Source organism: Takifugu rubripes, chromosome 6 (assembly GCF_901000725.2).
Source record: "Takifugu rubripes chromosome 6, fTakRub1.2, whole genome shotgun sequence".
In the NCBI taxonomy this organism is placed as follows: domain Eukaryota; kingdom Metazoa; phylum Chordata; class Actinopteri; order Tetraodontiformes; family Tetraodontidae; genus Takifugu; species Takifugu rubripes.
This window is the reverse complement of record NC_042290.1, coordinates 7716954-7733762: the sequence shown is the minus strand read 5'-3', so window position 1 is coordinate 7733762 and position 16809 is coordinate 7716954. Positions and strand designations below refer to the sequence as shown.

The window sequence follows — 16809 nt, the reverse complement described above, 5'->3', positions numbered from 1 at the left end:
AATATTTATACTGACAAGGAATCATGAGATTATAGCGAGACCGGGGGACAACATGGCAATGTGCTGGTTAAATCCACGTGTTTTCACGTGTGTGTATCCCATTCACCGTGTTTGGACTAAACATGTCATGATGCCGGCTGGTATTTGATTTAAGGCGATTAAATTCCATACAAGAACATATTTAATTAATATTGACCTACTTAGACGAATTACACGTCCTTTGGCGCCCCCTGGTGTATATGAAACGTACTTCTAGTGTGTGAATTTAAATTCCTTTAAAATAATAGTAAATATTCCTTGTTGAGGAAAGCCACAAAATGTTACACAATATGTTAAATATAGAGGAATAAGATTTTATATCATGTAATTTGGACAATTAGGATCCAGTCAGTATCATACTTTAAAGTTCACTGGCAGCGCTTTACAAAAACATATTTTCACATATTACAACAGCAGCATGTGTAAATAATAACGGGATATGACTTATTACGCCGAGAGAAATCACAAAGATACCACAATAACCCAGCGAATAAGATTGAAATCGTGCAGCCACGACAACAAATACCAGCGGATAAAAGCGTGAGGGGAGAGAGATTCACATACAGTTCAGCCATTTCCTTCTATTTGTAACTGCATTAAATAATAAAGATGAATCGCCAGATACGTCGTTAAGACGTCTGCGTGTCTGGAGAGCTGATCAGTCCTTTGCACTGGAAGAAAGCATCCTGGCGTGGTTCCCGACCCAGAAAGGTTTTCAGCATGTCCGTTCCATCTGCGGAGCCGCCAGCCTCCAGAATCACCTTCCTGTACTCTCTTCCGACCTAAAACAAGACAAAGGTCAACATCCCTCACCCCTCAAACTAAAAGCAAAGAGCGGCTCGCCCACCTTTGGATTCAGAACGCCCTCCTTTTTAAAGCGGCTGAAAAACATGTCGGTGGAGTAGACCTCGCTCCACAGGTAGCTGTAGTACTGGCCGTCGTAGCCTCCTGCCAGGTGGCCGAAGCTGGCCGTCATGTTGGTGCCTGTGGAGAGGGAACCTGTTTAAGCACGGCGCCATGGCGGCGTAACGTAGCTGTCGCTGGTCAACTGACCTGGTGTAGCTGGAACCCCCAGGATCTCCTCGCAGTGCTTTGCAAACACCTCCGAGGTGTCTGCTCGGGGGCTGCTGTGCAGCGTCTGGTCCACCTTGCTCAGCACCACCTGTCGCAGGTTCATGAGCCCTGAACACAGAAGCCGGGCACGTTTATAGGTCAGGAAAAGTTCTGGTTTGACTGGGAAACTGCGGCTGACCTGTGTTGGCCACTCTGGAGGCTATCAGCTTGTCCAGCATGTCCTCTGGGATGGGAGCGCCGTCCCTGTAGTGGCCGGACATTCTCCTCAGGGGCTCCTTCTCCCAAACCCAGTTCTCCAGCACCTGCGAAGGCACCTCCACGAAGTCCGTCTCCACCTGGGTCCCACTGAATTCTGAAAAAGCGGTCTGACGCGTACACAGGCAGCGATCAACCCCAGTCCCACACATCAACCAGTGATGGAGTGTGATCAGACGGCCACCTTGGAGCAGATCTCGTGCATCACGTGGCCAAACTCGTGGAAGTAAGTCTCCACCTCGTGGTGCTGCAGGAGAGAGGGCCATCCTTTCCTGGGCTTGGTGAAGTTAGCTATCATGGCCGCCACTGGGAGCCTGCGTTCTCCATCGGGTCCTGTGCAGCCGGGCTGCAGGCCGAAGCAGGCGGCGTGGCCGTACTTCCCCTCCCTCGCGGAGGCACATGTGCAGATGTAAGAGGGTGAGAAGCTCACAGCGGACACATGTAAACACATCGAGTATCTCTCGCCGCTACCGTGGATGCAAGTCCAGATAGAACCTGCCGACCTCCTCTCCCGTCTCAGCGTCCTGGGCCGTGTAAAGCTTCACGCCCTCGTGCCACACGTGCGCGCGCTCCACCTCTGCGAAGGTGAGGCCCAGCAGCTCCTGGTAGATCGCCAGCAGCCCTTTGGTCACCAGGTCCAGTGGGAAATACTCGATCAGCTTGTCCTTGTTGACGGCGAACTTGCACTGCTCCACCTGATTCATGTAGTAGGGCAGGTCCCAGGCATTGATCTGCCCATCAAAGAGGAGGCCCTTCATCAGGCACTCCCTCCTCTTCAGGGAGAGGATGTATTTCCTTTCCTTCATCCCGACGGGCTTCAGCCGCTCATGAAAAGTATCTGGAAGCACAGAAGCAGACGGAGAGTTGATCGGAACTCTCTTCTGGGCTTCCCCACAGCTGCGGGAACTCGCTGCCCTCTGATGAGCACGTGTGCCACCCAACAACATTCAGTACATAGCACGCAGCAGACAGGGGGTGTCCCGTTTCTCCCACCCCTGGGACTCCGCCTCCGCCTCCCCGTCCATCCGCCGCTGAGATTTATCCTCCAAAATTCAAGACATTCCGTCCGCTTAAATAACACAACATTTGTAAACGTGTGCACGTGAAGTAAGGCGGGGGTGGGTGGGGGTCAAAGGGCGTCATACTTAAAAAGTCAGACACATGGCTCGCGTTCTTCGCCATGTTGATTTCCAGGACATAGTTGGCGTGGCTACTGTAACCCAGCAAGTCTGCGACCTTTGACCTCAGCTGGACCAGCTGCTCCAGAATGGCCGTATTCACCTTGGCAAAGAAATAAAAGAGGAGGAAGAGGAGTCATTTAAAGGAAAGGTGTGAGTGCAGGGTGCCCAGATCTGTCCCCAGGACTCCTGTTACCTCTTTGCACCTGCTGTGAAAGGCGGTTTCCATCTTCCTCCGCGTCTCAGGGTCGTGACACCTCTTCATCAGAGGGTAGTAATGGGGATACTCCAGCGTCACCCGGTACCGTCCGTCTGCCGTCTTCTCCAGCCCGTCGAGGTAGCTGTCGGCCATTCCACCTGGGGAAAGCAATCGACGTGAGCGAGCCGGCGTATCCGTGGCGACGGCCGAGGCTCGGACGCCTACCCAGCTCGCGCTCGGAAAACTCGAGGGAAGTGGTGTCCTCGTTCAGGTTTCTGTTAAACTCGATGGAGAGTTCGCTAATCAGCTTGGAGGTTTTCTTTATTTCCTGGGAAAACAAGCAAAGGCGCCTCCAGGATTACTGAAGTTGGGTTTTCAATCCGTCGCTGAGAGGGGAGGAGCTAACGACGGGACGAGATCGGAGGTCGCGGGTCATTTTATATTTCTTTACCTCCTGCGTGTCTTTAGGCAGATGTAATCCTTTCCGCCGGCCAAGTGTCACAAGTCTGTCTAAGAGCCTCTTTTCTTCAGCCGAAATATTCTCTGGAGTGTTTTCCTGCAAAATACAAACGATAATCACATGACCCTCGTCACCTGACAGTTTTTGAGCCGCACGACCCGAGACGCACCTGCAGGGCAACGATCCTCCTGAACACGTCTTCCCTCATACTGAGCTCCACGTCAAACTCAGACAGCTGCTTGTCGGCCTCTGTGCTCGCCGCTCGGACCTCTTTAGACGGGGAGACGTACTGGGGGAAATCCAGAACGTGGCGCAACGCTATGGGGACCACATCGGACACAAAAAAACCTCCCTTTTAGGAAGAAACCCTGAGCAGGACCATTTTTACACATTTACCTTGCCAAAAATGTCACTTTTACAAGACTCTCCAAATGCTTTTACTGTTGTTACAGCTTCTAAATGCGGGGCTAAACTCTGTAAACGACCACAGATGCTTTACAGAGGATCTCCATGGCAACCGGGGGAGAGATAATGTCCATCAGACGTGTTTCAAATGCTGGATTCTTTCACGCCTCATCTTCGAGGCCGCTGCACCTGCCCGGCTAATTTCACATCAACGCGCACCTTCAGCAGCTCTCGCCTCACTTCTCCAGTTGCAAGCGAGCTCCTTGTTGTTGTCGTTATCATGTAAACATGAGTCCCACGTGCCAGGTATCATTAATCACCTACTGCAGAGGCACATTCATGCATGAAAGTCTAAAATAGCAGCCCGTGTCCGACATACAGCTGGTAAATGTGTGTTCATGCATGTGTGTGCTAAAGGAAAAAACACAGACTTACATGCGTACTCCAGTCTGATGTTAGCCAGGGCTTTCAAGGTGTTTTCAACTGAAACGTTCTCTATCTTTAAAGCTCCAACCTCGTCATAAACCCTGTTGACTCTGCTAATCAAGCTGTCGGTCATGGTCCTGATCTCAGGTGGCGACAGGTCCCATCTCAGTGCGTTTCTCTTGTTTCCCTCCTGGGAGCAGCTCTTGGCAGGTACCGCCAGGCCGTTCTGGATGGTCATCCTGAAGAAGGCTTTGGAGAGCCTGCAGGAGATTCCGAGCAACATTTCAATAAGTCAAATCGAGACTAAATTTAACAGGTGGCAAACGGGGCGAGCACTAAATCCTTCAAAGTCACACTCGGGGACATGCTGTGAATTTTTTCCATGCTTAGCTGTGACCTTCCCTCACCTTTGTCAATTCGGTTTTAGGTTTCACGGCATCTCGGAGGATGCCTTTCCAAACAAGTTCATAAAAACGGGGGGATCATTAAAGCCAAGGTTTTAATAACAAGATACGGCAGCAAGCGATTCAAAAATCACATTTATCTTTTTAACAGGTGCAAGTGCGACTGCAGCAGTTCCAAATCGGTTGAAAGTATCCGGTAACTCTGTCACGCAGGTGTGACATTTGCCGATTAGACTGTGAAATCATACCTGCAAAGCTTTCGACTAACCACAACCCTGAACGCGCACATGCTGTGGCTTCATGCGGGGGGTTCCCCGTGCAAAATCACGCACTTTCTGCCCCTCTTTCCAGCGTGTGTCAGCAGTAGCAGCTACAGCAGCCTCCTCTCTCCAGCATGTGGGGTGAAGCGAGTGTTTCCGCTGCCGCCGCGCCTGCGCAGACGAGGATGCGAAAAGCCGTCAGAGGTCCCGATGACGCGCTGAAGCAGACAGCTGGAGGAGCTCAGGTAGGTGGGAAAGGTTGGGAGGGGGCCCCAATCTTATCCATACTTTGTCTTCATGATAGCTGGGATCCGAATTTGGCAGTTGCTGATGTTATTGCCTCGCGGTGAGATCATTGGGATGTTTCTCGGGGGCGGTTTGGCACGGATTACGCAAACTGCGCTGTGCGCGAGCCCAGTCCGGGCGATTGGTGATCAATAGGCTGGGTTTATCGAACCGATCAACGCCTGTTAATGTCACAGGTTGGATTCTGCTCAAAGGGACGCCTCTCAGAGGCCCAGAAACACATCTCAGCTCACGTTGTTGTGTTACATCACAGCTTCTGCGTCGCTACATTCGTGTGCATCAACACACACCAGGGAGGAGATGCTGCTCGACACAAACCTGCGTAACACAACGGATGGATGGCTGCAGCGTGTGTCTGCGAACCACATTCACCAGGCTCGTCCCTCCCGGACCAGATAACGATCGTTGTTTTGGGCCTTGATTCTGCCACCGCTGCGTGTGTTTTGACGTGGGGGGGGGGGGGGGGGGGGGGTGTTTCTGATGCGTGCTGGTTGTTTAGGAAACCAGAGGCTCACTCCTGCTAGTCTAGCTGGTAATAACTATGACGTAGCACACGCACGACACTGCACGGTGCACTTGTTGGGAGACAGAAGGAATAGGAATAGCCAACTGAAGGGGTTTCGCCCTTTTTTAACCAATGATGTCGTGCGTGTTCACGTGTGTACATTTTTGTTTGCAGTTTCCCGTTAAAAAAAAAATGGCAGTGGAGAAGCGCCTGGCGTTCTCGGTCGTGCAGTTCCTGCGAGATCAAATCCACTGTGCTGCTCTGAATTCTGATGAGCAGGAGAGTCTGGAAGGTGGGTCAGCTCCACCTGCATCCATCCTGCATTCCTACCTCAATGCCAGTGTAACCGTGGTTTGTTTGCTTGTTTCTTTACCCTCCTCGACCCCTCCCCGCCGTCACCAGTGGCGATACAGTGTCTGGAGACGACCTTTAAGATCAGTTCCAGCGACTGCCACCTCGCCGCCCCGCAGCCTCTCAAAGAGATATTCCTCAACTCCCTGCTGAAGGTGGGTTCACCTGAGCTCAGATGTCACTTTAATGTCCCCAGAGTTCGTCCTTGTGTCATAAAGGTCTGTCGGTCTGTCCTGCTTGACCTAGAATGACAACCTGACCATACCAGAGACCTCCCCGTCTGCGGGAGACATCGAGCGAGCAGAGCAACTTAAGAACGAAGGTAACGAGATGGTGGTATGAGGCAGGGCTGGGCGGGAAAATCCAACATTTAAATAGGTTGATGCTGACTAATCATAGAGAGAAAGTACAAGAAAACTGAAGCCAAATCAGGATTTGTGGATTTAATGAATATAAAGACTGTTGGGAAACCAAGAAGCATAAAGCTATCAGAGTTAGCCAGCTAGCATCAGACTGTTAATCCCAGTGTGTGTTCTTGTATCAGGGAACAATCACATGAAGGAAGAGAACTACAGATGTGCAGTGGAGTGCTACACGAAGGCCATCGAGCTGGACCTGAGAAATGCCGTGTACTACTGCAACAGGTAGTTAAGCACACGTCCTTCGCTGCCAGGGGAGCGATGTCATGGGTTTCATTCCCGCCCTCTGCGGGTCTGAATATGGCTCATGGTGTGGACCCTTCCCCCGCAGGGCCGCAGCACACAGCAAACTGGGAAACTACACAGAGGCGACCTGTGACTGCGAGAGAGCCATCGGGATTGACCCCACATACAGCAAAGCCTACGGACGGATGGGGTGAGTCAGGTTAATGCAGACGCTCCGGCGTGATCGGCTCCATAACCCAGCTGAACCCCTCTGCCGTGGCTCTAGCTTGGCCCTGACGGCCATGAGCAAGTATCCAGAGGCCATTTCCTACTTCAAGAAAGCGCTGGTGTTAGACCCCGAGAACGACACCTACAAATCCAACCTGAAGATCGCAGAGCAGAAGCATAAAGAAGCCACCAGCCCAGTGAGTCGGGGGGGTTTGTGCGCTAACCTCAGCACGCCACGAGCCACTGACGGCGTCTCCGTTTGTCCACAGATTGCTGCTGGACTGGGGTTTGACATGGCCAGTTTAATCAACAACCCTGCCTTCATCAGCATGGTGAGAGCATGAACACGGGCCCTTTGCTGCACTTCAGCTCAGCCACTCATTCTGTCTGACAGCGTCCCCCCCCCCCGCCCCCAAATTAGTCCCACGATTGACAGGAAGGTCTTTAATGAACTAAGAGGTTGTGTTGCATGCAGGGGACAGTCTGTTCCCGCAGCGCGATCTGATTAAGGCGGATTTCAGCTTGAGTTCTGTTTACAGGCCGCAAGCGTGATGCAGAATCAGCAAGTGCAGCAGCTGTGAGTGTCATAAAGAACCGCTCGTCTGTGCGCTCGCTGTTTTAACTCAGGCTCTGACTCACTGTCACTGTGTCACTGCGCCCAGCATGTCAGGAATGATGTCCAACGCGGTTGGCGGTCCCGCAGCAGGGGTGGGCGGACTCTCCGACATCTCCAGCCTGATTGAGGCGTAAGTAGGCTCGGTTCAGGATTAAAGTGGAGGAAAATGCCTTTTACTTTTCATTGACAGCGCCAGGCCAGAACTTTTCTGGCCTGGAAACTTTCACGTAGTTGCTGGCAGATGCTCTGACGCCCTCTCCCAAGCTACGCTAAGCTAAGCTAAGCAGCTGGAGCGGTCGAAAGCCAAACACACATAAGCTTTTTGGCAGTTTGTGCATTAACTTTAAGGTCCTTCACTTGAGCATTTTCATCACTTTTAACATCAAATATTACCTTGTAACTGCATGTTTATTTACCAATTTTAGTTATTTTAAACACTGCAATGGTACCTTGGCCAGTGAGATATTTTAACACAGATTTTTACACGTTGGGGCATCAAATGTCCGGAACTCTTTCTTTTATTCATCGGTGTGCACTGTTGGACTGGAGGTCTCTTTCTTTTCATTTTCAGAGGGCAGCAATTCGCGCAGCAGATCCAGCAGCAAAACCCGGAGCTGATCGAGCAGTTGAGGAACCACATCCGGAGCCGCTCCTTCAGCGGCAGCGCCGAGGAGCATTCCTGATCTCCTCAGGTGCGTAAACAGAAGGAAACAGCCGGGCTGCATTTATGCCAAGCGCTTTTCCTTTTTTCATCACCGTCTCGTTCCGTCTTTCAGACCGAAGCCGTGTACGTCGCGATTACAATCTCTACACCCATTTCAGAGCTGGAACACGGACGCAAGAATGAGACCGAAGGCACTTTTGTGTGACTGAAGGCCCTGTAGAGTGTGTGTGTGTGTGTGTGCGTGTGTGTGTGTGTGCGTGTGTGTGTGTGGGGCGGGAGGGTGGAAGTAAGGGCCTGGGGCGTGGACCACGAAGCAAATCATCACTCACACCCCAAACACGTCATCCCAGAGAGATCGGAGAACCGACGCGACGTCGGTCCGCTCTGTGCTGAGCCGTTCTGCTGAGATGTGGCTTTCCTTGTGCTGAACGACTCATCCTGGTCACGTTCTGAGTTGATCATCCTTCTGTCTGACCACACAGAGAGAGAGGGGGAGGGAGGAATGTACGCAGGGAACCTGCAGCTTTGTCTCATACAGGAACATCATCTTGCCTTGTTTCTACTCTTTATTTTTGTAGACAGGAAACATTGTTCTTGTTCGCCGATGATGAAGATGTGCTCCACTGCTTTTCAACCTTTTTGGATCTAGCCATCCGTTTGACGGTATAGCAGTGTTTGCTGCCTGCGTTAAGTTGTTATTGCACTTTAACAAATATAAATGTCTCCCCTTTAAGCCTCCTTAATTGTTTAACAACTACGCTGTTCCGATAGTTCGTTTTGCATGCTCTTAAATCTTGTATTTGAGAACAAATGCTCTTTGGAGACAATTAGGTATGCTAGGACAGCACATTGTTTTGTCTATGACATGTGAATAAATATCCACTAATTGAGGAGCAGCTTGCTCATTTTTGTGTGTATTTGTGACAAACTGTGGGTAAATCCAGGACACAGCCTGGTGACTTTTACCTCTTTAGATCTCGAAGTAAAGCCCACCTTTGTAAAGTCTGACAGTAATATCATCCAATTTCCCTTTGAAATAAGAGAGTAAATTATAGATTATATGTAAAAACCCAGAAAGTTAGAGCTCTGGAGAAGCCTCAGAAGCTGTAAATTGGTTTTAAAGGAAGTCAAAGATGTGTGAAGTGAGGAGCTTATCTGCTTACCAGATAAAAGTAGTTTTGATAAAATCCCCATCGTACTGTGAGCACCAAGAACACAATCAGGTGATCTTAATCTACGTTTTTTTTCACATTATGCTGATTCCCTGGCCAAAGCTTCAGTTAATTACGCTGTAAAATGCAGCAGAAAAATTACGGAGGTTTTACAATATTGCACATTTAATTGCAAAGAAAGCGATTTATGTTATTAACAATTCGTTTTAAAATCCAGAATTATCCACACCAGTGGCAAAAACAACGTGAAAAAAAACAGTCCTGTTGGTCCATTGAGCTCTGGTTGAATGAGTAAAATCCCTAATGCTCGTTGCTTTGGTACGGGCAGATCACGCACACTTGAGCGATGTCATCGTACTCGTACGTCCTCTTCAGAAACGTGTCCTTGAGTCTTAATCCTGACACACTCTGGAAGAAAGAGGCGGAGGGCGTTACGACCACAAAAAGAGGAAAAGAGCGACCGGCCGCGATCCTTTTCTGGAACCCCTGGGGCTCGTACCTGCAGACCCTGGACGGAGGAGAAGAGCGTGAGGGGCAGGGAGAGGGAGGCGGCGGGGCTGAGTTTGCCCAGCTTTCGTCCTGACGTTCCGCACCAGTGGGTGGAGGCGGTGTTGCACATCTCCAGCACCAGGTCCATGGTTCTCTCACTGCAACAACAAGGGGAGGGAACGCTGTTGCCTCTGCGGCCTCATCACGGAGTCACAGCAGGACGGACGCTCGTACCTGCAGTTGGTGATCTTACAGATGATGTCGAAGGGCTCCTCCAGGTTGACGGTGTCAGGAATCATCTCCAACGACAACCTGATGTCTCCGTATCCCGGCGCCTGGGGTGTTTGTGAGAGAGGGGAAAGTCAACGGGAGAAACGATAAGCGGAAGCTTCCACTTGAGGGGTCAGACCATTCTTTGCAGCTGACTCGTCTGGAGCCTCCCCCTCTCCCCGAGGTTGGTCTTCCAGACGATGTCCAGCTTGCCGATCACCGTCACGCCTTTGATGACTCCGGCCTTCTCCGCGTACTCCGGCTTCGGCTTCAGGCAGTACAGATACTGCCGGGTGTCCATGGGCTGCAGGTAGGACATCTTCCCGAAGGTGCACTCCCTGGAAGACGAAGGGAAGAAGATGAGGAGTCCAGACCCTGGGCTGCACGACTGCCACGTTTGCACTGCTTTTACTCTGTGTCTCTGGACGTGATCGTGTTGAGCTCTGTGACGTTGTACATCATGGATGGCTCCAGAGAGACCTTCTCCATGAACATGGGCGAGGTGGTGATGTTCTGGATCTGAGCCTCCAGGAACACTTCATCTGTCTGGAGAGACGAGCAGCTAAATCCACACGTGCCCCCACGTAGCGGACAGGAGCCTCCGAGGCCGACTGAGCAAAGACTACTGATGTAGCTAGGAGGAGCAGCTGGGATCGTGGATAGATTTACATTTTTTTTATAAGTTATTTGAAGACAGTAGAGTTGATTATTACATCAAAATGAAAATCTATCCCTCTCATTACTCTTCCCGTGTCTGATTTATACACGTGTGAACTGAAACAAGGAATATTTCCTGTTACAGTTGCTCAGTGGGCCTTGGAGGTGTTGTTAGTACAGCGTTTATACAGTAGGGGTTGCACAAGGACAAGTGGCCAAATTGCGCTCAACCATCAACTAGTGATTGTTTTTTCTATTAATATCTGGATTTAATATATAGTTAAAATCCGACTACATCCGAGCTAGCTGTGTGAAGGTCGAGCTAGCAACCATTCGATAGTCATCATACACCCCATAAACGCCACTAACAACAGCTGGAAACACATTTGGAAGTGTAAAAATGTAACTTGGCCTGACTCGAACGATCAGCTGTAACAACTAGTTGATGCAAACCAACCCTTCAGTGCAACCTCTACAACCAGATTCCATAAAGAGAAGCAGGGATTAGTGAACGCCTGCACCTGACAACGGGAACCATTCTGCACAAGCTTTAATCACAGATCCGAGCGTCTCTCAACCATGCAAAGCCATTCCGGCAGCTGAAACGTCAGGTTTAATGCATTGGATCAAGATTTGTCTCATTAGCTCAGAACACGCTGTAACCTTTAAATACAATAAGACCTTTGTTTTATCATTCGTGAGTTCACGGTTGCGTAATCAGTGTTCACATTCATCTTTAAACATCGAGCACACGCAGATTCTCCCCACTGATGACGGACGCTTTCATCCCCACCCACGCCAATTTGACCCCACAAATTAGGATAAATGCTCAAATTTAAGTCCCAGCCCAGTGTAGGATGAGTTTGCAAGAAAAGCGGGAGCGTCCAAAGGAAAGGGCAAAAGAAAAGTAATGATGGAAAGCTCTTGTGCAGAACTAATCATCTAATTCATTAGTTTTGATTAACTATCGCAATTTCCTCCAACAATCGAATTTTTCTATGATAATTTGCATGTTGTTTTTAGACAGATTATGGACTAGAACCTGCAGAAACTGTTTCACTACTTTCCATTCTGCACCTTCCTCTTGGGCCCCAGAAAGACAGACTGCTGCACAGAAAACCATTAAGAGAAGCTTGAGTTCAGCTATGAGAACAGGAGGAACAATTACCACAGAACTGAGGTCACTCTAATGGAGAAAATAAAATACAGGAGATCATAAATAAATGGGGTTACAAGCCAAACATGATGCCAATGAACATCTGCAAAAAGCTCATACATGAGAACTAAAAAGATGGTTGTGAGGAAATCCCCCGCTCTCCACCGTCTCAATATGCCTCTACTGGCAACCTGCACGCTCCAATTATGAATATTAAACGTGGAATGAAGCGCAGTGCCGGCAACTCGCTGAAAAACAGCTCATTTAGCCAAGGGCTGATCAGACCAGCACTCACCTCTGCGTTGTAGAACTTTGTCTTCACGTCCAGAGGCTTCAGAACCTGATTGAAAATAGATTGCAAAGTGAAGGCTGCGGTTTTCTCGCACTGCATGTCCATGTAGGGACGACCTTCTAATCAGACAAACAGGAAGCCGTTGAGAAAACGTTCTAAAGGCGACAGCCACTCCTCAAAAACAGCTACGGAACCCGAATCCCGAGCTGGGATTGTCATTCCTGTCACAGACGTGTGACATTTCTCAGGCCTCCTCTGAGGCCACGCGGGACCTCAGCAGAGCTGGCTGATGACGGCACACACACACGCCTCACCTGGAATTTGAAGAACTTGCGGAAATAGAGCTTCTCCCCGTACTGACTCGTGTAACTGACTGCACAGACGAGGCTGAGGAGAACGCAGGTGGCTGTTTTAGCCTCGCAGAGTCAGTTCGAATATTGGGGGAGGGGGGACAATGCATACATGTGTGTTCCGATTTCTTTAACTTCGTGGTGGATCACATCGTCGATGCAGCAGTCGGGTTTGAGTTCGGCCACGGCGGAGTTTGATGCCGACAGGTTGAGCCTCTGGGAGCTGGTCTGAAGGTCGGCCTGCAAGAGATGAAAAGGTGTGTGACGACTGTGGCTGGCGCTGATCAGCGGGGAGTCAAACTTTGACTTTTATTATATACGGCACCTTCACAAGAATGTCCTTCACCACCTGGCTGCTGTCGTTGTGCACGCTGATGTAACTGGAGAAGGTTTCACCGAGGAAGATATTACTGTGGGGGGGGGGGGGGGCGTTCAGGTGAGCAGCAGAAGCAGCAGAAATAAAATGGTGCGAGTGCTTCCTACCCAAAGTTCTGCGGTAAGGTGAGCATCTCTCCCAGCATCAAATTCTCTGCTCCTTTGATGGTGGACGGGTCCTCCCTCATGAGCTGGCTGAATAAATCCCCTGAAGGAGAGGTGTTCACAAGTACTGATGCATTATGGGTAACACCTGTCTGCCAACTCAGCTCATATTCCATCAAGAGTTGAGGTGAAAACAAGGAATTGCACGTCTGGCCTCATAAATATTCCTGCTTTAATCATTTTCAGGGGCTTCAGAGAGGGTTGAAGACTGCCGTCTGAGCCCAGATCAATCCAAAGAACGCCGCTTGTGTTAACTACAGCTTCAAATAGACACTAAAACCAGCCTCAAATATCCGGACACCATTAAGTCTTTGGCTTCTGCACAATTAATAGACTAATGGCAGACGCATGAAATAAGGCAGGAGGATCAAAGGTGGCAACACTTTGTTGGAAGATCCGGTTTCACTGCAGGGATAAACTACTTAGATGGGGTCCGATTTCAGTTTTGGCCACAAGCCCTCAACATTTAGGGGTGGTTACAAGTACTCGCTGGTATTGATCACCCACGTCTTGGTTTGGCACAAAAAGACATTTAAGTTCCATCTGTAGCGGCTGCTGTTAGAGTGCAATAACACAGTAAGATGTCTAATGTGTCTTTTATTAAATGGTATAAACACATCTAAGGATGTTTCGGGATGATGTTGAATCAAATTTAACCCATTCAACACGTTAGATAAGCTGCCCCTGCACCGCCACTGCTATATAAATAGAGATCTTACTTGGAAGTAGCAGCGCGAGCTCTGATTTATTGAGAGTTCGGGTTTCAGTGCTGCCAACATGTCTCTATAAAAGTTCACTCTCAAACTCACCTCTGAATTTACCACAAGCGTCAAGATAGTAAACCTAAACAACCAGAAAATGTCAAAAGATTTCAAAATGTACGTATAATTGAGAATTATATTGAAATGTGTTATTGAATATTATGTTCGCATTGAACACGGCTTAGCCTACTGACCACCACAATGCCACACACACACACACACACACTAATGCTGTAGCGATTCCCGCTGTTGGGCCGCTCTGTGATTTCTTTGTGGTTTTGGAACTAATCTTCAAGACTCCTACTCAATCTGCACACAGCTGCAGCACTGACTCAATCTGTATGTTAAAAGAATATCTGAATGTTCTGTGCAGTAGGTTCCTGATCCATCCATCAAACTTCTAACTGGTGTTCCCTTGCACAGTCCTGGGGTCACTGGGGGCACTGGAGCCCATCCCAGCTGCCAGTTGGGCGAGAGGCAGGGTGATGGATCGCCAATTAATCGCAGGGCCAATATATGAAGGCAAGCATTCACTCACAGTCACACCTAGATAATTTAAATGAGCCATTTCCAATACGCCCTAAACGCATGTCTTTAAGAAGGAAGCTGAGAAACCAGGCAGACAAGGAGAAAATGCAAACTCCACACAAAAAAGCTCTCTCAGATTTCAGCATTGCTTCAGCCACATGCATTTGATCTGGGTTAAAACATTCAATAAGTTTTATTATTAAGGCAAGTACTTTCAAGACTAGTCTGTTAATCACTCAAAAGACACTAAATTGGAACTTTCTCTTTGTACAACTTGGACTTCGTTCACTGGGACTCCACTCCATGGTTTCAAGAATATCGCCTGCAACTCTTTTTTGGATGCACAAAAGCTTTAAGACAGGTTTAAATCACAAAAATTTACAGTATTAGATTACCAGACTTGCCTGGAAGGTCTCGTTCTTCACATGTCACTGGCAAATTTGTGAAAAGTGTCGGTTTCGTCAATCTCATCACTATAAAATAAAGAAGTATTTGTTAGAGAATGGGTAAATAATAGTTGGTGGCACCCTCAGAAATCAATTTTTGACACATTATTAAAACGAAAAGGTCATAATACGTACAAATATCTGATAGTTTTAATCATTAATCTGATGTTAATGTGCACAATGAGTCTTCAATCACCGAATATGTAGTGAATAAATGCATATTTATAGCAGATGCCATTATTTTATTCAAATATTTGGGGGTCGGGGTGTGACTTTCACCATCGCAATATAAAAATAAATATTTATGCATTAAAAAGGTGCCCAGTCAAAGCTAATTTAGATAAGCTGCAAATAAAGGTAAGTCAAGTGAAAATAGCACATTTAACTAAGAACAGAGCAAACGCCTGTCGCTACACTGACATTTCCTCAACTCCTGCAAATGCAAATCTTTATATTATTTAGGTTTTCATTGCAAAAATGACATGTTGTGACCTGTCAGGCTGAATAGCATGTTAGCGTTCGTGACAGCTTTCTCAACAAACAACATTGGCAGCATTCTAGAAGTCGCTGTTAGTTTACTGCAGCGGTGATAGAATACCTTTTAATGCGAGCAGGTGCTCCTGCTTCGCCTGGTTGACATCCATTTCGCAAAAACTGTCTTTTCTGGGAAAGTTAGCAACACCGCTAGCTGGCTACTGTTGTCATGAGACAGCTGGAGGACCGTAAACTCTGACCTCACAGCGAACGTCGTTCTTCTTCGTGTATTCATATCTTTTTATATACTGCCACCAACAGTACAGATGGGGTACTACATGTTATTGCTCCAACTACATTCTTATTGTTTTACAAACGCAGATTTAATGTGTTTTAATTTGCAGCAAAATTAAACTTAAACATAAATTTCCCTTCATATTAACAATAAATGAAAGCTTCTGCAGCAGACATACTGTGAGGGGGCCCTTGTACATGCAGTCCCGTTAAAAAGAATACCGATATTACACAAAGACAATATTTTTTGTGTCAGTATGAAAAAATATGAACTGTATGTTGAACTGAAAACATGTGCTCAGTATTTCCTTGTGAAAAATAGTCCTTAAAAGTTTAGATTGTCCAATATTGAACCAATCTGTTTAAAAATTCAATTTTCCATTAAATACCAATGAACAAAAACATTTTCAAAGTGCCATTACTTCACTGGTGCTAATGCTTAAAATAGATTAAAACATATTTTCTCATTCACTTTTTTTCAGTGTCCTGTGCATATTTATAATACTAATATCAATAATACTAATATCTACTAATATTTGACCACTGTCACAGCTCAGACTCACATGAACATTCTCACCATTTGTTTCCTTCCACTGTCAGTTGTTTATGGACAGGATGCCAAGGACAAGCATCCCACAGGCCACAATGAGGCCACCAGTGGAATTTGTAAACTTTGCTTCCAGACCCAGAGTTGAAAGGTTCACCACTGGGAAAAATAAGTTATTCAGTCAAATTGGTCTGTTTTGTTATCCGCCCAAGTTCTGCAATTGCTGGTGAGTGTGTGATTTTGGCCGGTTTTCTATATTTTAATACTGCCAAAATAAAGAAGAGTTTATTAATTAGTCTCTGATACAACACTGATACAGGAGGTCACCCTGAGGAGCTTCCAGGGTTCTGCGGAAGCACAGCAGAGAACACGGAAACATAAAGACAGCCGGGCCAAAAACCCACGATCCTGCAGGAAGAGGAAACGACAAGAAGGCAACGAGTCTGTGTTTTGTTAAGTTTTGGTGTTCCTGTTTATTTCGCAAAAACAATAGGAGCCATTCAACATAAATACAGTGTAAACGTTGGCTGTCCATACCTGGAATGGAAACATTACAGCAGCCCAGATGCCCACCCCGCTGTGCAGAGAGAGTTGTGGAAACTAAACACTGCACAGGCCCAGGATGGACAGAAGCAGGAGCAAAAACATCAGCCCGCCACTCAAAAGCTTCCAGATGTGCTGGTCCCAATCCCAGGTGAGACGGAGGTGGTGCACCAATACATACAAATGCAAGTTTCTCTCCCTTAATCTGAACAATTCAGGTTTTGTTTTCACCACAAATGCAGATTTCTCGGTTTGCTGGTTGAAGAAATCGAGGGT

General features: G+C 47.9%; 3 protein-coding genes across 8 annotated transcripts; 1 reads left to right on the top strand and 2 right to left on the bottom strand.

Annotated features, from left to right (window-relative positions):
• Nucleotides 1-332: 332 nt before the first annotated feature.
• On the bottom strand, nucleotides 333-4868 carry nln (neurolysin (metallopeptidase M3 family)). The gene is made up of 13 exons (XM_003977989.3): nucleotides 4689-4868; nucleotides 4046-4296; nucleotides 3375-3523; nucleotides 3197-3301; nucleotides 2971-3073; nucleotides 2743-2903; nucleotides 2514-2649; nucleotides 1840-2206; nucleotides 1553-1754; nucleotides 1292-1478; nucleotides 1093-1221; nucleotides 887-1023; nucleotides 333-821 (listed from the first exon to the last, which is right to left on the bottom strand). Exons 1-13 carry the CDS (start codon nucleotides 4727-4729, stop codon nucleotides 669-671), a joined length of 2121 nt encoding a protein of 706 aa, XP_003978038.2. The 5' UTR covers nucleotides 4730-4868; the 3' UTR covers nucleotides 333-668.
• On the top strand, nucleotides 4794-8905 carry sgtb (small glutamine rich tetratricopeptide repeat co-chaperone beta). Of its 3 annotated transcripts, XM_003977985.3 has the most exons (12): nucleotides 4794-4945; nucleotides 5686-5803; nucleotides 5914-6017; nucleotides 6109-6184; nucleotides 6407-6506; nucleotides 6613-6717; nucleotides 6793-6931; nucleotides 7004-7066; nucleotides 7274-7311; nucleotides 7397-7480; nucleotides 7922-8042; nucleotides 8127-8905. In XM_003977985.3, the coding sequence occupies exons 1-11, from the start codon at nucleotides 4835-4837 to the stop codon at nucleotides 8031-8033; spliced, it is 1050 nt and encodes a 349-aa protein (XP_003978034.3). In that variant the 5' UTR covers nucleotides 4794-4834; the 3' UTR covers nucleotides 8034-8042; nucleotides 8127-8905. The 3 variants fall into 3 exon arrangements, with proteins under 3 accessions (XP_003978034.3, XP_029693649.1, XP_029693648.1); XM_029837789.1 differs by having other exon boundaries at nucleotides 4803-4945; nucleotides 6793-7066; nucleotides 8173-8905; XM_029837788.1 differs by having other exon boundaries at nucleotides 4803-4945; nucleotides 6793-7066.
• Nucleotides 8906-9333: 428 nt separating this feature from the next.
• Nucleotides 9334-15429, bottom strand: trappc13 (trafficking protein particle complex subunit 13). Of its 4 annotated transcripts, none has more exons than XM_029837784.1 (13): nucleotides 15274-15429; nucleotides 14625-14702; nucleotides 12884-12983; nucleotides 12726-12810; nucleotides 12513-12640; nucleotides 12365-12437; nucleotides 12054-12098; nucleotides 11771-11788; nucleotides 10358-10491; nucleotides 10085-10283; nucleotides 9910-10010; nucleotides 9686-9833; nucleotides 9334-9594 (listed from the first exon to the last, which is right to left on the bottom strand). In XM_029837784.1, the coding sequence occupies exons 1-13, from the start codon at nucleotides 15317-15319 to the stop codon at nucleotides 9487-9489; spliced, it is 1263 nt and encodes a 420-aa protein (XP_029693644.1). In that variant the 5' UTR covers nucleotides 15320-15429; the 3' UTR covers nucleotides 9334-9486. The 4 variants fall into 4 exon arrangements, with proteins under 4 accessions (XP_029693644.1, XP_029693645.1, XP_029693646.1 ...); XM_029837785.1 differs by having other exon boundaries at nucleotides 14634-14702; XM_029837786.1 differs by lacking the exon at nucleotides 11771-11788.
• Between the last annotated feature and the right edge of the window lie 1380 nt (nucleotides 15430-16809).